The following is a 19,072-nucleotide window of genomic DNA, read 5'->3' on the forward strand; positions in this document are numbered from 1 at the left end:
AAAATATTTTATATACTACATACTACAAGTACATACTCTCCAGTTTACACATACGACATATAACATATAAATCTCACGTGGGTGTAACTATCATGCGAAAAGCCTCCTTCTTATAGAAAGCAAAATGTGGGACCGGTGAGGTGATGATGAATAAGGTTGTGGGGTCTGGTTCAAGAGGTCGACAGAGAGTACGTGGATCTAAAGAATGGTGGAATGTGAGATGACGATGGTGCTAAACAGTTGGATCGTTGATCTGATGACTAGAGGTTACGAGCCAGAAAAGATAACATTTTAGGGGAAGCGACACAAACCAGTGTTCGTGTGCCCCTCACCCCAATTGACATGTGCTAATTGGGAGCACCCTAACCAACAAGTGGTTTTGCTCTTGTCGCCACTGCCATATAAACATATGGAAGAGCAATCGACCACCTATGTTAGACTATTCTTGTAAGGTTTACTCATGCTCCCCACATCCTAACAGGTCTGGGGAGGGGTTGCACAATGGGAAGGCCATCATGGCATCGATGACAGGATAGTGTTGGTGGCAACCTGAAAGACTGCAGTACTTGCCACAGTCGACTACACATCAAGCATGCATGGAACATTTGCCTCACCTATGCTAATGGTTGCACCCGTTGGTGGTAAGAGTCTCAAACCCTCTATGTTAATCATGTTTAGGTGGTCTAATGCTAAGCTAATGATCCTATTACAGTAATCCTAAAGTTTTGTGTCTGACACTAAACAATTAATTAGATCCATTGCAAAGTTACTTATTTTTAATGAGCTGAGGGATTGTATAGCACAATGTTATGGTAGTACATAGCACATTTGTATATTCTGAGATTTTGTGGTACACTTTTCTTTTCTTTCTTTCTTGATTTCTAATAGAGAAGATTGCTATACTGGAGTAACAAATAACTTTAATGGATAAGCAAAATTATTATCCACATATGATAAGCATAGTTCTTGCAAAATACAACAATTCCTACAACTGAACCACATTGGATAAGCAAAATTCTTGCAAACCATTGTGGCATGCAGACTAGATATTGCTATTAGACAACAATAAGCCTACAACATACAAAGAGGCAATGATGGGCCCTGATTCCATAAATTGGCTGAATGCCAAGTCATCTGAGATAGTATCTATGCAAAAAAAAGGTTTGGAACTTGATAGACATAAAGTGTTAGACCTAACACGCATAAATGGAACTATAAATTGATACGAATGAAATTGTTTATATCGATAAAGCTCAACCTGTTGCAAAATGTTTTGACTATGATGAGATCGTCTCGGCATACGATGCCTAAATCATTTTAGGTTATTATAGCAATTGATGCTCATTTCGATTACGAGACGTGGCACATGGATGTCAAAACAATTTCCTCAATGGAAGTTTACTCAAGGACGTGTATACGATACAAGCCAAGGTTTTGACGATCCAAAGGATGCTAAAAGGTATGCAAACTTCAAAAAGAGTCTAAAGTAAGCATAAAGGAGTAGGAATCTTCATAATGATGAATGGTCAAAATAGTTTGATTCGCGAAGAAGGACAAAGATGCTTTTATTTACAAGAAAGTAAGTGGGAGCTCAAATAAACATTTCTAATTCTCTATGTGGATGACATATTGTTGATCGGAAATGATGTAAATTTCTTGACACGAATTAAGACTTCATTGAAAAATAGGTTTTTCGATGAAAAACTTGGGCTAGGTAGCAATACATATTGGGCATAAATATACCTGCCCATATCTTGGGTCGGGCCAAAAAAAGCCCGGTGCTGAAAACCCAGGCCCGAGCCCGGCCCGTCCGACCACGGGCCTACTAAATTAAGCCCGAGCCCGTCCCGAACCTGGAAAAGCCCGACACGGCACGCTCGGCCTGGCCCGGCCATGGCTAAAAATCCATTTTTCACAAGCCCGAGCCCGAACCGATCTGCCTGTCGGGCTTGATTTTTAGGCCCGAGCCCAGCCCGATGGCATGTTCGGGCTCAGCCCAGCCCGGGATTTTCGGGCCGGGTCGGTCGGGCCATCCGGGACGGGCTGCCCATGGCCAGGTCTAGGCATAAAGGTCTATGGAGATAGATTATAACTGCTAATCGGGCTAAGAAAAGATACATATTGAAAAAGAATACTAAAGTGGTTTAGTATGAAAACGCCAAGAAGGGGTTCTTGCCGAGGTCACATGGAAAAGGTTTTAAGGAAGACTTGGTGTCCTAAGATACTAATGAGCAAGACACATGAATGAAGTTTTGTATGCATCTGCATTTGGATGTTTCATGTTAACCATGGTACATACACAACCAGATATGTCATGCACTCTAAGTGTTACGAGAAAGATACCAAAATGATCAAGGTGGTGGTCATAGGATAACACTAAAAAGTATCCTGAAGGACTTGAGAGGGACTACGGACATATTTCTCCTAATGGACATGGTGAGGAGCTAATTTGTAAACTATTACAATTATGCATTTTAAGTGTAAGGAGTTACATTTATGTAATCTTCACCATTGACTTGGACAATCTTTTATTTCAATCGGGATTTTGCGAAGACATAAAACAACGGCGTAGTAAGTTGGAATTCTCCAAGCAGGATACTTGGCAGATTTTACAACATGCGCTAAAGTATATCGCCGCATTGGAAGCAAGAATGAAGGGTGTTTGAACTAAAGAAGTTCATCACTGATCTTGGTATGGTTTCAATTGCACCAGAGCTAATGAAGCACTACTGAGAATAGTGGCGCCATAAGCTGGGCCAGGGAGCCAAGGTCCTCCCAGGAATTCAAATATATATAAAGCTGATTCCACATAATTTTTGAAAATTTGTGGAGCATGGAGACGCAAAGAAATGCAATATACATATGGATCTGAAAGTGTCAGATCCATTGATGAAGTCTATACCACAAGCAAAGCATGACAAACACCATAATGCCATTGGTGTTCGAGAATTTAGGTAACTAGATTATTAACTCTAATGCAAGTGGGAGACTATTGAAAATATGCCCTAGAGACAATAATAAATATATTCCTGTATTTCTATATTCATAATTAATTTTATTTTTTATGTTATAAATGTATTGATTCTTGAACATGAGATTCAAAGGAAAACCCAATTAGATATGTGGAAACATAAACACCAATCCTAGGGGATCCCTCCCGCATAACTCCACGCTCAACCCAGTCTCATTGGTCTTAAGTTTTGACTCCTAATTAGATGGGCTCTAATCTCAATCTAATTGTTTTAGTATAATCTCTAATTAGATGGCATGCTGCTAGTCTCTCTCTCTCTCTCTCTCTCTCTCTCTCTCTCTCTCGTTTTCTCTGAGCTCTTCTTCCTAGATGTTGGAGTGTTGCCGGATTACTATGATACCTCAATGGGTCATCTAATTCGTCTCTTGATCGGTGGATCATCTCGGAGAATTTCTCGCGGCTTAGAGGTATAACCTAACTGCGGGAATTGTCGCACTCACTCGCAAACTACACTGCTTCTACTACTCTGCTCATCGGTGGATCATCTCGGAGAATTTCTCGCGGCTTAGAGGTATAACCTAACTGCGGGAATTGTCGCACTCACTCGCAAACTACACTGCTTCCACTACTCTGCTCATCGGTGAGATCATCGTTACCTGTCATATTCATAGTGTTCTTGGGTGCGATCGTGTGCATAATTAATACATGTAGAAGATATGCCCTAGAGGCAATAATAATTGTTGTTATTTATCTCCAAGTTTGTAACTAATGTTTATGTTCTATGCTAAAACTGCAACGGTCCTTGAGCCTGTATATCCATAAAGGATTGGAGGAAACTCCATGTGCATGTGTGGAATAATAAACGATAAAACACATTCCTAGTCTTGCCTCTAAGACTAGCTCAACCGTTCCGTGATGGTCGCGTTTTTTCCTGATCATGGGTATGACTATGCAGGCAATTTTGAAGACACAATGTTGTAAGAACACTTGTATTGAATTAACCCATATTGATGTTATGCTATGAGATACATTCGTCAAAAGTTAATGATTTTATAACACATGGAAATTTAGCGTTTGCATAATTGCTTAGACCATGAGAGTATCGAGTTCCTTCATACTTGCTTCATGAACTTTGGGGTTAGTTAAACATCATCTGTAATAGGGTGGCTATTACAGCAGCTTTCGGGTTCATGCAAAAGTATGACAAGGGAATTGATAACTCAAGATTGGGATTTTCTCCTCCTATGATGGAGAGATATTCTTTAGGCCCTCTTGGTGTTATGGTATCCATCATCTATGGCCAGACACAGCGTGATTTGATCACAGGGATGCCAGAACGCGGGAACCCGGTAACGAGGAAATTAACATATTGAATAAGTTGTTGATTCATGGGGATGTTGTTAAATCTCACCTGGGGTATTTGTAACATATCACGAAGCAACATGAAGATCATTCTGTAATTACGGGTTCGCTCGAATATTCATTCATGTGGGTATAGGGATTAATATGAATGTACATGGTTCCGCTATTGATCACTGATCAGAAAAGTTCCGGTCATGTCTATACTTCACCAAACCTACAGGGTCACACGCTGAAGGGTCATCTATCTGCGAAGTAATAGACAGGGAGTCCAAGAGATTGTTTCCAGAAAAGTTTCGGAGACGACAGAAAAGTTTCAGAGAGAAAAACCGGAAATGTTTCAGAGACAAACTACATATCGGAAATGTATCGGAACACGTCTGGAATTATTTTAGGGGGGTTCCTGAAATGTCCTGGACCTTCCATAATTTTTTAGGATTAAACAGACACTGAAATTTTTTCATGAGAAGTTGTCATGAATAGTGGTAAAACTATTAGGGTACAACCCCTTTTTGGTGGCCTTTTGGAAAGCCACCTTGTGGGGCTTTTGTCCCAAAATTCAAACGAATGACATGGGGTGGTGGGACTACCTTTGAGGGGGCACACATGGTGGCCGGCCATGGAAGGACCTCCTCCATGGAGCTCCACTAGCCACCCCATTTTGCCCTTATGAAGGACATATATCATAGGCATCTTGTTATTATCAAGCGGCCTCTACCCCCCTTGCCTCACACTATAAATATAGGTGGAGAGGGCTCTCCATTTCACTCAAGTTCTCTCATAGACATGCCATGCAATAATCTGGCTTTCTATCTCCTCTCCATGAAATAGTTTCGTAGTTGAAGGTTGTCTAGTCTTTGGTAGGGCCTAGTTTTGGATGGCGAAGCCCTGCTGGATAGTTGACACTGGATATGTGCAACCTGGTAGAGAGGTCATAGTTTCGATCTTAGTTCGAGTGATACCTAGAGGTTATATCTGAGGTTTTGTTCGAGGATCTGGCCCTGAACCTCCCAAAGGGTTGTTCGAGGGACTGGTCGAGTTTCTGTCCGAGGGCCTCCCGAAGGGTTGTCCGAGGGACTATCCAAGGGAGAACATCCTCGGGGTTGGGAGGTTGTAAAATCTTAGTTGTGGAGATATGCACAGACGATCTCCACCAACTCTCCTTCCGCTGCGCTACGAGTTGGTAATGATCAAATCAAACCTTGTATGCATCTTCATAGTGTACCTGGTCGTGTACATACTACCGAAATTTTTGTTTTTTGCTGTGTTACTCTATGATACACTGCCCTACATCGGCTGACACGTTCATGTCGGTGTGTTACCGACACTTGTGGAAGCATCAGAACGATGTAGTGTTCTGTGGTCTACAACCTTTCCTCCAGCTCATGCCCTAGTGTTTTCGCCAAGATCCTGCACTTCCGCGTGTAGACTGGAGCGAGACATGCAAGATGATGTCGACTCTTGGTTTCTTGCCCTTGCAGCCTAGCATGCGCAATGGTATACACTTATGGAATCCCCTATGGACTGCTTCTTATGGACAAGTTTCCCACCACCACCACCACCCCTAATTTTCACTAGTGGATCCCACCTCCTCCTAAATCCCAAATATAATTTGACAACTCAAATTCTAACATCAATCTTGTAAGTACTCCCCATAAATGTACAATTGTTTAGCTCTCTCCCGTTGTGATATTTCTACATGTGTCTGAATGTCGTCCCCTACCCCTTTCTCTCTAACTATCATCGGTGTAAGCATCATGTCCACGGAGGGCTTGGCCCTAGTTTTTATGAAAATATTTAGGTGGGGGAACCTCTACGCCCACCCCCGGTGAAAATTCTAAAAAAAAATTGTACCATTGCCGCTCAGAAACCATGTATGGACGGTAGACAGGCTAATGTGGCGTCAGCTTGCAACATTCGTTGTATATGCATCCTCTGTTGTTAAGCACCGACAAATGTGAATAATACATTGCTTCAATGCCCATTCTCATGTGAAATACTGAATCACATCCTACTCCCCTACAGGTCACATCACTTTACATCGTGTGGGCAGTCGTCGTTGTTGGTTTGGCGGCCGTAGGTCAGTCGCGCGATTGGCCCAAGATTCTCCCATGCGCAGTTTTACATTGTAGGTAAGTCACACCATGTGGTTGGAGCGTAATAAGCGGTATTTCTTTTACAAGAGTTTGCTACAATGTCATGTCTATCTATTGGCTGGATAAAAGGAAGAATTTGCATTGCGGAAATAGGCAAGTAGAAGTGGGTATGTCAATTGGATTACAAGAGTATGTGTGTGTGTGTGGGTGGGGGATGCTTAACACAAAAGTCTCGTGCATGTTATTGAAAAAGAATATCTTTAGCCGTGGCTGCCAAGATATTTAAATATATTAAAATAGTAACTATAGCATATGAAGACAATACAAAATATGTAAGTAGCACAAATTCTGTTGATGGAAATGAATTGTTTTGATTTAGAGGAAATCTGGTTTAACCAAATGCCCAAACTAAAAATTATTAACAAGTAATACATTTTCAGATTAAACTGTAATTCCACTATAACATTTTAATGTTTGTGATTAATAGATGTTTGAGTTGCACACACTAAACTTTGATATCAACATTATCAAAGTATTTATGTATTCAATATTATTAGATAAAATACAAATTACATTCTATTTAATGATGTATTTATTAAAATAAAATAAAATTTAGTCACAGTAAAATATTAAATTAAACATGTTTGGTATAAATGGATAACAAATGAACTTATATATTGTTCTGATTATTAATTATTTCATAAAATATAAATATTAATATAAGTGACATGTTCCTACATGTAAAACTGCCGCTTGCTTAACTCCTGATTAATGAGGCCAGTGTATAAATTTTGAAAAACTAGTCTTACAACACAAATCATCGTTCTAGCCAGTGTTGTAGGCACTACTTAGAATAAATGTGCAATGTTATCTGTTTAATCATTCTCTTTTTTACAAAAGACAACTTTTTTGTTTCAAACCAAATGTCAAACCTGCTTTGTGTGAACTAAGTATTGTTGTGCCTTATTTTGCTGCCTTTTTGTTCTTTGTTCAAAAAAATAAAATATCAGTATGAGTATTTTTTTAAATAATTACTTTAGCATCGTACAATTTGGATTAATTATCCGTCAGATTGAAAATATGCACATAAGAAGTTTTCTCTTCCCGAGTTGAACTATTTATACAAAATCATCAAAAATTGTGTTTAAAACAATAGACAATATACAAACGTAAAGTAGACAAATAATTGAGATAATGCGGTTGGGAGTTTATATGAAATAAATACCGAATTAATCTCTAATTTGTTTATGCGGCACATGACCAACTACACGAATTGTAAAAATTATATTCACAATTATGTTTTTTTTAGCAATTTCAGGAATGCATATAATCTTACTGTAAATTTTATTACCCTGACACCTAACACACAACTAAATAACACTTAACCGAAAAGTGATTGAGTAAATCATGAGAGGGAATGATCCTAAAGGAAAATGTGAGGGGTCCAAAGGTGTCGCTACCAAAGTCGGGGCAGCCCAATCCCGCTCCTCCTCATAGTGGGTTTGGTTTCTCTTTTGTTTCAGTGGCAGAGATGTTTGCAGTGTGGTGTTTTGGTGTGTCTGCTCTGATTGCCAATAAGAATCTCAAACCCTCTATGTTAAGCATGTTTAGGTTGTCTAGTGCTAGGTTAATGATCATATTATGGTAATCCTAAAGTATCGTGTCTGACACTAAACAACTAATTAGATCCATTGCCCTTTTTAATGACCAAAGAGATTGTATAGCACAATGTTATGCTAGTACGAAGCACAATTGTATACTCTGAGCTTTTAGTGTGATACACTTTTGTTTCTTCTTTCTTTCTTGATTTCTACTAGAGAAGATTGTTGTTAAAAAGCAAATAAATAACTCCCGTCTCGGTGACCCAAGATTGTTGTGTTGTTGATGGGACCAAAGAAAATCCCAAAAATTGTTGGGCTTATTACCGACCACGACCCTCTTAACCTTGAGAGCTGAGAGATCTCGGCCTGAAGTTGGATGAAACTCATCTTTCTTAATCTGAAAAAACATATTGCAATGATGTATACAGTTAGTTGCAATGTGAACTGCTCCTTGTCTGAAAGGTCAAATGCTGGGACTGGTGAGATGATGATGATGGATTGCCACCAACCGCACTCACAAACAAACCTCACCTAAACTTTCTCTCATTGCCAATATAATCATAGCCATCAAAAGTATCCATCATATCTGCAGATCAGCAGAGCATCCTCAAGAACACAACATCCCCATGGATCCAAAGATGTGATTTTTCTTTTCTTTCTAGTTCTCAGTAAGAAATCTCTGAGTTCTTCCTCTGCTTTTCTCACTGAATTATATGTGCGTTCTGCAGCAGCGGCGGGAATGGGATCTGCCGGGCGCCGCCGCTGGAGGCGCTGCTGTTCGACATCGACGGCACGATGTGCGTCTCCGACCCGTTCCACCACCGGGCCTTCTCGGAGCTCCTCCAGGGCCTGGGCTACAACGGCGGGGCGCCCATCACGCCGGAGTTCGGCATGGCGCACATGGCCGGCCGCAGCAACGAGCAGATCGGCCGCTTCCTCTTCCCGGACTGGCCGCAGGCCCGCCTCGGCGCCTTCTTCGCCGAGAAGGAGGCCCTCTTCGCGCGGTACGCCGGCGAGGGGCTCCGGGAGGTGCCCGGGCTGGCGGAGCTGTGCCGGTGGGCGCGGGAGCGCGGGCTGAAGCGGGCGGCAGTCACCAACGCGCCGCGCGCCAACGCCGAGCTCATGATCGGGATCCTCGGCCTGGCCGACTTCTTCCAGCTCGTCGTCGCCGGCGAGGACTGTGGCGAGGGACGCTCCAAGCCCTGCCCCGACCCATACCTCCGCGCGCTCGCCCTGCTCGGCGCGTCGGCGGAGCGGTCTCTGGTGTTCGAGGACTCCGTCGTCGGCGTGCAGGCCGGCGTGGCCGCGGGGATGCCGGTCGTGGCTATCGCGAGTGAGAGCCGGGAGGCCAAGGTCGTCGCCGCCGGCGCGTCCATGGTCGTCAGGGACTACCGCGACGCCAAGCTCTGGGCCGCGTTGGACGCCGCCGCCGGAGCTCCCAAGATAGATTCAGAGCTGAGCCTGAGCGCGGTGGAGCCTCCTGTTTCCGTTCCCGTGGAGAATTGTTGAGCTAGAATTCCATTTCCTCTTTCCCTGCCATAGAAGTGCAGAATCCAGATTCCAAATTCTGTTCAGAACCAGAGAAACAAATGAAAGTAAACCGTGGTTCAAATTGAGATTTTCGTACAACCAAATCAAGGATTTCTTACAATTTTCACTCAATCACTCAACCAAATCCGCCGTCAACGCATGAATAGCCGCGCGCTGCTGGCAGAGGAAGAAGTCGGCTGATCGGACATCGACGAGGTGGCGGCCGACACGTCTGCACCGACCGCCATTATCGAGGAAAAGTAGAACACGGGAGGCCGCGCTACTTGGGGTCCTATGAAGGCCACCGCCGGCGTACACAGCCGGTGTCTTGCCCTCTCACCGGCTTCCATTGTCCCATTACCAAAAAACCAACCTTGGTGTGCAGCGTAGGGACCCTTCCCCTCCCAGCCGAGCCCCGCATCTCTGGAGCCAAGCCACCCTTGCCGCCTTGCGCTCTCGTGAGTCGCCAGGCTCGCATGCGGGAGGTCGCCGTTGTGCTGCAGCACCACCGCTGGATCAGGGACCAGCCCGAGCACCCATCTAGGTCTCCCTACGTAGGAACGCGGTCGAGCATCCGGCGCGCAGGAACTCAAAGTCGTTGCTCACCTTGCAGTTGTGCCCTCCTGCCCCAGTCGCATACGTCGGCGTCATCGATTCTAAACAACGGCTCTCCATGAGGAATTTAAGAGGAAGGGGATAGAACTGACATGTGGGCCCCACATGTTAACGGTCAAAGTAACGGTGCTGACTTTTTTAGTACTGACAAGTAGGCCCAGTCTGGCATAATCACGTTTAAAACGAATTTGCTGCTGCGGGGGACAGTTGGCGCTCGTACGGCGAGCCGGGCGACGGGGGACAGGCCAAGTGGCGACGCGGCGGGCAGCACTGGTGTCGATTTTGGCTGAAATCGGCTGGCGGCAGAGTTGGGCGAGCGGCAGGCGGTCGCGCGGAAGCCGAATGAAGGCACTTGGGCGGTTGGCAGTTTTACATCTCTTATAGGTGGAGATGTATATTAACATCGCGAGGTGTTCTATTTTACATCTCCGCTGTAAAAAAAAATCATCTACACCATCTGTTAGAGAGGGATTTTGGAGCCTCGACATCTAGATCTTCTATTGGAGATGCTCTAAATCTACATGGTGTCATGTGTACTCACGGCCTGGAGATTTGGTGACTGTCTTGCTGTCCGGCGATGCAGCAAAACAGTTGCAGTTGCTTGGGTGGCCTGGCCTTTTTAGTTGCGACTTGCAAAGTTTCTGTGTGTATCCCCTACTTCATCACCATTTGTTTCAACGCACCACTTGCTTCCTGATATTCACATGCATATGATGTGCACCCTTGGCCGTCCAATCCCACGAACTGCTAACGAAACATGGCCCTCCTCCGTTCTCCTCCAGCAGCAGCAAAAGGTTTTTGCTCTCCCTTGTTACTGAATTTAAGTTGGTGACAACATTTAAGTTCTGAACCTTGTTACTAAATCATGTTCTGAATCATTTAAGTTCTGAACCATTGGAATTTCTGAATCATGAACCTTGTTAAGTTTTAATCAAGATGATTACTAGTACATCCAGGTCACATAGGCAACCAAAATCCAGCATTTCAGTAAGATTTGTAGTATCTCAAAATTCACTCATGAACTCTGAACTCTGAAATTAGTACTGTCTCAAAATTAAATAAAATTTGCTCATTGTTGTGCAGTACTAAAGTACCCAACCAAATTTTGCTCGTTGTTGTGCTCCATAAGCTTTGCGCATTGTTTGGTTGCCATGGCAGAATTAATTTTCTTGGTAAAACACTACTATCTCACTATTTATGTATTAGAGGGTGGCCCTGTTGTTTCTTGGTATCATTACTAGCAAGTGTCATATAAGGTGTGTGTGTGCCTTGCCATCATGATTCATGAGGTGTGTGTGTACCTTTGTTTCAAGAATGTGAACCACATAAAGGAAATCTATCTATCATAAAAAAGAGGATGTGCATGTGTCTTGTAGGGTTGATGGATAGATTGATCACCACACGCAGTAAGTAGTTTGGGGAAAGGAATGAAGTTGGACTACTAAAATCAAAGAAAATAGTCCATGATTTTTTTTCATCTTGTATCTGGAACAGCTTATAAAAGGGTGCAGTGCCATCTTGTCTCTGGAACAGTTTGTAAACTGAATTTGGTCATCCAAATTTAACCAAATAATCCACATTATTCCGATTAATCCAAAGAATTCAAATAAATTCCAAATAATTCAAATAATTCCAACAAATTCAAGTTAATCCAAATAATTAAAAATTTTGGTTTAATTAACAAGAGGTGAATTGTTAACTTATATAGTGGCAACAATACATTTTAAATGGTTTAATTTTTAACTTATATAGTGGCAACAATACATACTTATATTTATCCAAATATATTGCATAATTCAAAATGAACTCAGATCAAGGTACCAACCCCCTAGTTCTGTTAGTAATTCTTTGCTTGTGGAGTTGATTTCTAGGGAAGATTAATAGGATTATTTTTGTGTTGCGTGGGGTAGGAAATGAGATGTTTTCGTGGGTTATTCGGAAGTTCATGAAAGTACAGTATGGAGGCTTCTTGACATTATCAAGTAGTCAAATTCAGAGGCATATATCTATCTACAAATGCTTGAAGAACACACTCGTTCTATAGCTTTAGCTTTGTAGTAGTTGTCTCTTAGGGGAGAGTTGTCTATGCAAATCACCAAATCATGAAACACAAGGGTCTATACACTATCATTTTTTTGTGTTCCCCTTTGATTTGCTTGCTATTTAGGGTTGACCATAACTAGTTTGTTACCTCATCAGCTCAAATGGTGCTGATGACACTGTTAAGGTACATAGCCAATAGAGTATCAATGGTGGCCTTTTCCTTCTATTTTTAACTATTGTTGCTTTGTGTGTTTCTGGAACTTTTCTTATTGCCGGAACGAGCTATGCTGCTATTCAGATCCAGATATCTGTTATACTCTATACACAATGCAAGTGATCCTACAAACTTGCTCTAGCATAGCTTTGGAATTGGGTGGATCCTAAACTTATTGAAATTGGTATACTCTGTTGGCTTCTAAAAGCTAGGTAGAGACAAAATTGTAGTCCTGTTCAAATTTCTTCATGCTGAAGAATTATTCTGAACATGTTGAAATTGCTCTCCTGGAATATAATCAGATCATGCATTGGCTTGTTAAAAAGAAAGATAGTGAAAATTGTGTATTCTCTGAAAAGCACTATCAGGTTCAGCTCTAAAGCCTTTGTGATTGATATTCCTATTAATCAAGTTGTTGGTCCCCGTTTTGTTTTGACAGTTGACACTGATGTGGTACCGTTATGATTTATTATCAATTGTTTTGACAGTAAAAAGGAGCAGTATCTCATCTCGGCTGATTTATTATGCATAAGCATCGGATCAATTGATCAATTATTCTCAGTTTATTCTAAAAATTATTGTACTCATCTTGATCTGCTTAACTGATCTCCTCTTGATCTGAAGAGCAGAGGCGCCGGACTAATGAATTGATTTGCTTAACTGATCTCCTCTTGATCTGCAGGTGAGAAGCAGAGAATCTGGCGCAGTGCATGGAGGAGCGGTGCCTGGTCATGGAGGAGCAGTGTCTATACCTGGAGGAGCGGCGCCTGGGCTTGGAGGAGGAGCTGCGCCTGGTCGTCGAGAGGAGGCGCTGGGCGTGGAGGAGCACCGGAGGTCGAGCTGTGTCGCGGATGGGCGGCGGCGGGTGGTTGCAGGTGGGAGGGCTGCGAGCACCAGAATCGTCATCACAACAGCCGAATCCCACGGGTCGGCCGCTGGTGACACGCGGGCGATGGACAGAGAAAGAAGAAGCAGCCAGGGACTTGTTTGTTACTGTTTTAAAATGACGAGTGGGTTTTTCGCAAAACAAACATTGTACTATAATTGCGACAAGAATTTTGGGACGGGGTGCGTATTTGATTTGTCCATCCATTACAACTCAAGACTACATTAAACAAAACGAAGACCTGCATACGTTCTCCAAAAGTAACATTCTTTACTCAACTGTTATCCATTTATACTAAACATTTTTAGTTTTTTATATTTTCACTTCTTGAAACTTTTAATTGTTTCTAATTAATATATAACATTGAGTATATGTTTTATTATTTTATCTAGTAATACTGAATACACAATTGAATTGATACTAATAATATCAAATTTTATCGTTTACAACTTAATCAGGTATAATTATAAACACAACAATCAAATAATGAAACTATAACTTGTTTTGGAAAATGTATTCATCTATTTTGATTTTGGACATTTGTTAAATCAAATTCCTTCTGAACCCAAACAAAGCATAAAATGTCACAAAGAATCATTTCCATCCATAGAATAATTTGTGCTACTTAAATATATTCCAATGGCATTATACGTTGATGTTCCAATTTAACAGCATATTCAAGTATCTTGGTAGAGGCTTCTATAATGCACGTGTCTAGAAAATAGTTTAATAAATGTTCATAGAATATAATAATGTTGCTTTCTCTTAACTAATAGAAGATTCTCATCTAGAAAACCTAATAAGTAGAAAAATCTGGAATATACAAGGGTGTCCACAAGTGGTTTGTCAGCGTTTTCTGGTCGTTGTAGCTCAGGTAGCCCCTGCCAAGTAAGGCGAGGCAGACACCGGTCTTTGTAGCTTTGAGATATTTTCCGCCGGTGAGCTGCCTGATAGGTGGGATCCACATCCATGTTGGCCCTGATGATGTGCCGTGGGATGTTCAAATTGGTAAGGAGAAGTTGGTCAGTGAGGCTTGGTTAGTTGGCGAGGTTTTGGGGCAATCCATCTCATGTCATGTCATGTCATACATCATCTGACTGGTTCTACCTTTTTTGTCACTTGCTTTCTGAAAGAAGGGTTCCCATTGCTATGTCCATCATTGACATATACTGTTTTCAAATTAATGAAGAGAATTTCAATCAAACATAATGATCTGAAGATTAACAAGTCAGAATTTGGAGGTGTTAACAGATTTACAATTTTCATATGTTCCATCAACACAGCAATCTCATGTCATTGGCTCTAAAGATATTTTATTTGTTTCAAACACGTATATACCAAACTAAAAGCTCGAAATGCCTGGATGAGCTCCGTGAAACCATAACTTCAGGATGTAGAATCTGTGCTACCATAACTTCTGTTTAAAGGAGCGGTCCCCATTGCGACGTCCATCATTACCATATTGTTTTCAAATTAATAAAGAGAAGCTCAATCAAACAGAGTGGTCAACAGTCAAAATTCAGAGCTGGTAGGCAATGAGCCTTACAGATATGCCATTTTCATAGGTCCCATCAACAGAACAAATCTCATGTGTTGGGCACTAAAGTTTTTTATTTGATTCTCTACTAGAGAAACAAAAGAAGCATATATCAAACTAATAGCTCAAAATACCTACATGAGCTCTGTCCTACCATAATAACTTCAGGGTGTAGAATCCCCTATGAATAATAAGAATGGGTAAATTTGCAGTGGTCAATCAACTGTTCATCACCATCATCTTTTTTAGGCCCAACCAGTCTTTAGCTTCGCTTCCTCCCTATCAATCTCCTCGAGCGTGTTCCACAGTTTTTGGTCTTCATAGTCACTGATGATCAATGTGGGCCCAACTTCCTGTAGGGACTTCTCCGGGTTCCTCGTCAAGACGGCGACGACGGGCATTCCCGCGGCAATGCCTACTCGTGTGTTGAAGCAGAATCCTACATTACATATCAATAAGACATATTAGAAAAGCCAATCAAATGGCATGTTCAAAAATTACAATAGAACACAGTGTATGTGTACCTCAAAGAAAAGGTGTGTTCAGCAGACACTTCAAGCTCCTTCAGGGCCTTCAAGTATGGGAAGGGGGCGGGTTTTGGCTTTTGGCATTCACCTCCAACTATTACAGCCTGGCCCACTGAACCACCTTGACAAGGCCTTTTACAGGCTCTAAGCGCTACATCGACAAACTGCAACAAACAAGTGGCCATAAATATTCATCCTAAGAGGTCATACTAACCTACTCGTGGTTCTTAAGAGCATTTGAAAGATAAGGATAAAAACATCAATAGTGAGCCGAGCCCATAAAAAACTATAACTGAACCATCGATTGATCATTAAAAATCATATAACCAAGTAGCTCCCACTCGGTATACCTTCAGTATTTGACCTCTTTGTCCTCCAGGAATTTAAGCCCCTTCTGAGGGGCCAGTCTCCGAACAGATTCTGGGAAGCTTCAACATCGCTCCTTCCAGCAATGTTGTTTATGAAGAACTCCTCATCTATCAGCACACCATTGTTGTACCAATCTATTTCATCCATTAGCCCGGTCACTTGTGGGCGAAACTAATAAAGCATAATAAATGTTATGCATCTTAAAACTATTTACTGCAAGAAGCATTTCTTGGAAAGCGACGTGGTAAAGAGGGTCCGAATCACAAAGGGTGCCATCAATGTCAAATAGAACTACCTCGATCGGAATAGATGCTGCGAGAGGGCTACAAGGTATTGAAAGTAGTTAGGGTTCGCAATGTTCTTAGTGGCTAATGATGTCTGAACATCCAAATGGTTGGCTTGAATCCTATTTAATTAAGCAACTCAACACAATGTCACTTTCTACTTTTCTTTTATTTACATACAAATTAAACAATGGATGTCTAAGTCTTGCCTGCTGAGGGAGTCCTGGATTAGGGGGTATCCGAACAGCCGGACTATAACCTTTGGCCGGACTGTTGGACTATGAAGATACAAGATTGAAGACTTCGTCCCGTGTCCGGATGGGACTCTCCTTGGCATGGAAGGCAAGCTTGGCAATACGGATATGTAGATCTCCTTCCTTGTAACCGACTCTGTGTATCCCTAGGCCCCTCCAGTGCCTATATAAACCGGAGGGTTTAGTCCATAGGACCAAGAACAACAATCATACCATAGGCTAGCTTCTAGAGTTTAGCCTCTCCGACCTCGTGGTAGATCAACTCTTGTAATACTCATATCATCAAGATCAATCAAGCAGGAGTAGGGTTTTACCTCCATCGAGAGGGCCCGAACCTGGGTAAAAACATCGTGTCCCTTGTCTCTTGTTACCATCCGCCTAGACGCATAGTTCGGGACCCCCTACCCAAGATCCGTCGGTTTTGACACCGACACCTGCATTTTTGCAAATACTGGGCAGGAAAAATAGGACAGCCAAGTTTCTAAACTTTCGCAATTGGCAAGAGTTGTTGTATACCCACGACATTTAAAACTGCGGATACTCATGCGGTTGAGCAAACATTGATCAGGATGATGGGTTACAATAAGAATTTAGAGTGAATCAAATATGTTCCCGCTAAACAAATCAAGCAATGTTCTGAACATACTACTCTACTACATGCCTCTCTTGTTCAGTTTCCTCAGGGAGAAGCAGCAGCTGAAGCCTCTCACCGATATATAGAAGTGAATCAGCGCAGATAGCCTTAACCCTAGTTGTAATCCCAAGTGTAGAATTCTACAGTTTCGATTCTTTCTGTTGTTTTCGCTTAGAGATTGCTGACCTCACAGGAATTTGAGGGTGGGTTGTGTTGCAACTTTGTTTTCAGCAGTGATTAGCATCCACGGTATGCATGTGCATCAGGCTACATTAACTGTTGTGCATCAGAGGGTGTTTGTTTCCAGGGACTTATTAATTTAGGGACTTAAAAAAGTCCCTATAAGTCCCGTCTAAACCAAACAGGAGGGACTTATAGGGACTTAAAGTGGGCATTTGGGACTTATAAAATAAGACTCACAAGGAGAGTCTTATAGGGACTTATAGTTGTAATATGGTCTTATAGGAACTTATAAGTCTCAGGAACCAAACAGCTAGGGACTTTTTAGAGACTTGGTACTTATAAGTTGGGACTAAAAAAAGTCCTAGGACTTATGAACCAAACGGGCCTCAGTCATACAGACCCCTTCGCTCCTACCCACGATGTGGCCTTATGACCATGAAGGCATGGCGGATCCCGGTCATTGCCAGCGGGAGGACTTCGTTCTTAGTTTCTTTTTTAATTTTGCTTGAGTTTGTGTTTCGCTCGGGAAGTAAAATAGCAGCCGCTTTCTAAAAATGTAATAAAGTTCTCCCCGCCTAGCCCCCGTTCCGGGGTGCTTCTAGCATCATCGATGGGCATGTGGAGGTTTGTCTCCAGTAGATCTCGTGGGATTCGGTCGGCGTTTGTCTTTGGTGGATCTGCTTGGATCTAGTTTTTGTTCATGTGTCTACAGGTTGGATTCTTCCGATCTACGCTTCTCTTGAGCAGCGACTATTGTTGTTCTGGTGCGCTGGTCCTTTGGGACCTTAGAGCATCTCTAGCAGGCCCCGTAAAATTCTGACCCAGAAAACGCGTTTACAGTTCGCTACAGATCAGATTTGCAGGGCATATTCGTGCGCTGCAGATCAGACCCCGTATATGAAACTGTAAAATTTGAAAAAAAAACATTCACGTGAGAAACTTGCAACGACATTCATCATACATAGTTGATCATCATACTACATCATAGATAGTTGTTCATCATACTACATCTAGTACTACATAAGGGGGAATCTGCGGGCCGTGCAGCGTACCCGAGCCTAGGCTACCAAAATCGACAGGTCCGGCGGCGACGACGCGGCGGAGGAGCCGAAGGAGCCCAGTCCTCGTTGGAGTCGAGGTCGATCCAGACCTTGGCCTGCTCGGCCTTCATGACGCGCAGGTCCGCCTCCTTGAACATGTGCGCCTGCGATGTCGTGACGCCCTGCTCGAGGAAGATCTCCTCGATCTTGAGCTCGCGATGGCAGCGCATGTCAGCCTCCTCCTCATCCCTCGCCCGAGCTCCTCTGGCTCTCTGTTGACTGAAGTGAGCCGCAAGCTCAAGCCGTCCGCGGACGAGCTCCCTGCGGCAGAGGAGCCGAAGGAGGCACGGCAGCGGACCGCGAGCTCGTACTCGTCGAGCTCGTGGCGTTCAAACGCCGACGGCGGCCGGCTCCCATAGTTGAGCCACTTCCGCGCCCCCCGCTTGCGTGCGGCATCAGAGATGCGGCGCCGGCGGCGCTCCGCGTCATCCCCACCACTTTCGTAGCTGTCCATGGGCGAGAAATTGGGGCGGAGGGGGAGGGGAATCGGCGGAGCGGCGGCGGAGGCGGATAGGGTTTGACCCGTATCCAAGCGGTGAAACCGCATAAATAGCGCTGGAGAGGGTCTTTTCCGGAATTATACAGGTTCGGCCCTTTTACGGGGTCTGCTAGAGATGCTCTTAGTATGACGACTTCCCGACTGTCTCCTACAATAAGTTTTGCCTAGCTCCGGTGATGGAGGAGCGATGACAGCGGCGCACCTTCGGCTCGTTCGAGTGATTGTAGTCGTCGCTACGTGGTATATGGACCTGGATGTAATTTTTACTTCTAGTGTTTTTTCTACTATCTTGACAATTAATGAATAGATCAGAAGTTTTTCCCCTTAAAAAAACTAGTTCATCAAGATGCGAATTCTTACCACAGCGGGC

At 43.1% G+C, this 19,072-nt stretch overlaps 1 protein-coding gene and 1 pseudogene across 2 annotated transcripts; one reads left to right on the forward strand and one right to left on the reverse strand.

Annotated features, from left to right (window-relative positions):
* Positions 1-8,448: 8,448 nt before the first annotated feature.
* LOC123152501 (haloacid dehalogenase-like hydrolase domain-containing protein Sgpp) lies at positions 8,449-9,643 on the forward strand. 2 transcript variants are annotated; one of them, XM_044572026.1, is made up of 2 exons: positions 8,449-8,667; positions 8,756-9,643. In XM_044572026.1, exons 1-2 carry the CDS (start codon positions 8,654-8,656, stop codon positions 9,534-9,536), a joined length of 795 nt encoding a protein of 264 aa, XP_044427961.1. In that variant the 5' UTR covers positions 8,449-8,653; the 3' UTR covers positions 9,537-9,643. The 2 variants fall into 2 exon arrangements, with proteins under 2 accessions (XP_044427961.1, XP_044427962.1); XM_044572027.1 differs by having other exon boundaries at positions 8,481-8,667; positions 8,759-9,643.
* A 5,267-nt stretch (positions 9,644-14,910) lies between these two features.
* Positions 14,911-18,657, reverse strand: LOC123152779 (haloacid dehalogenase-like hydrolase domain-containing protein Sgpp; annotated as a pseudogene).
* Between the last annotated feature and the right edge of the window lie 415 nt (positions 18,658-19,072).

This window comes from Triticum aestivum, chromosome 7A (genome assembly GCF_018294505.1).
Source record: "Triticum aestivum cultivar Chinese Spring chromosome 7A, IWGSC CS RefSeq v2.1, whole genome shotgun sequence".
NCBI lineage: Eukaryota > Viridiplantae > Streptophyta > Magnoliopsida > Poales > Poaceae > Triticum > Triticum aestivum.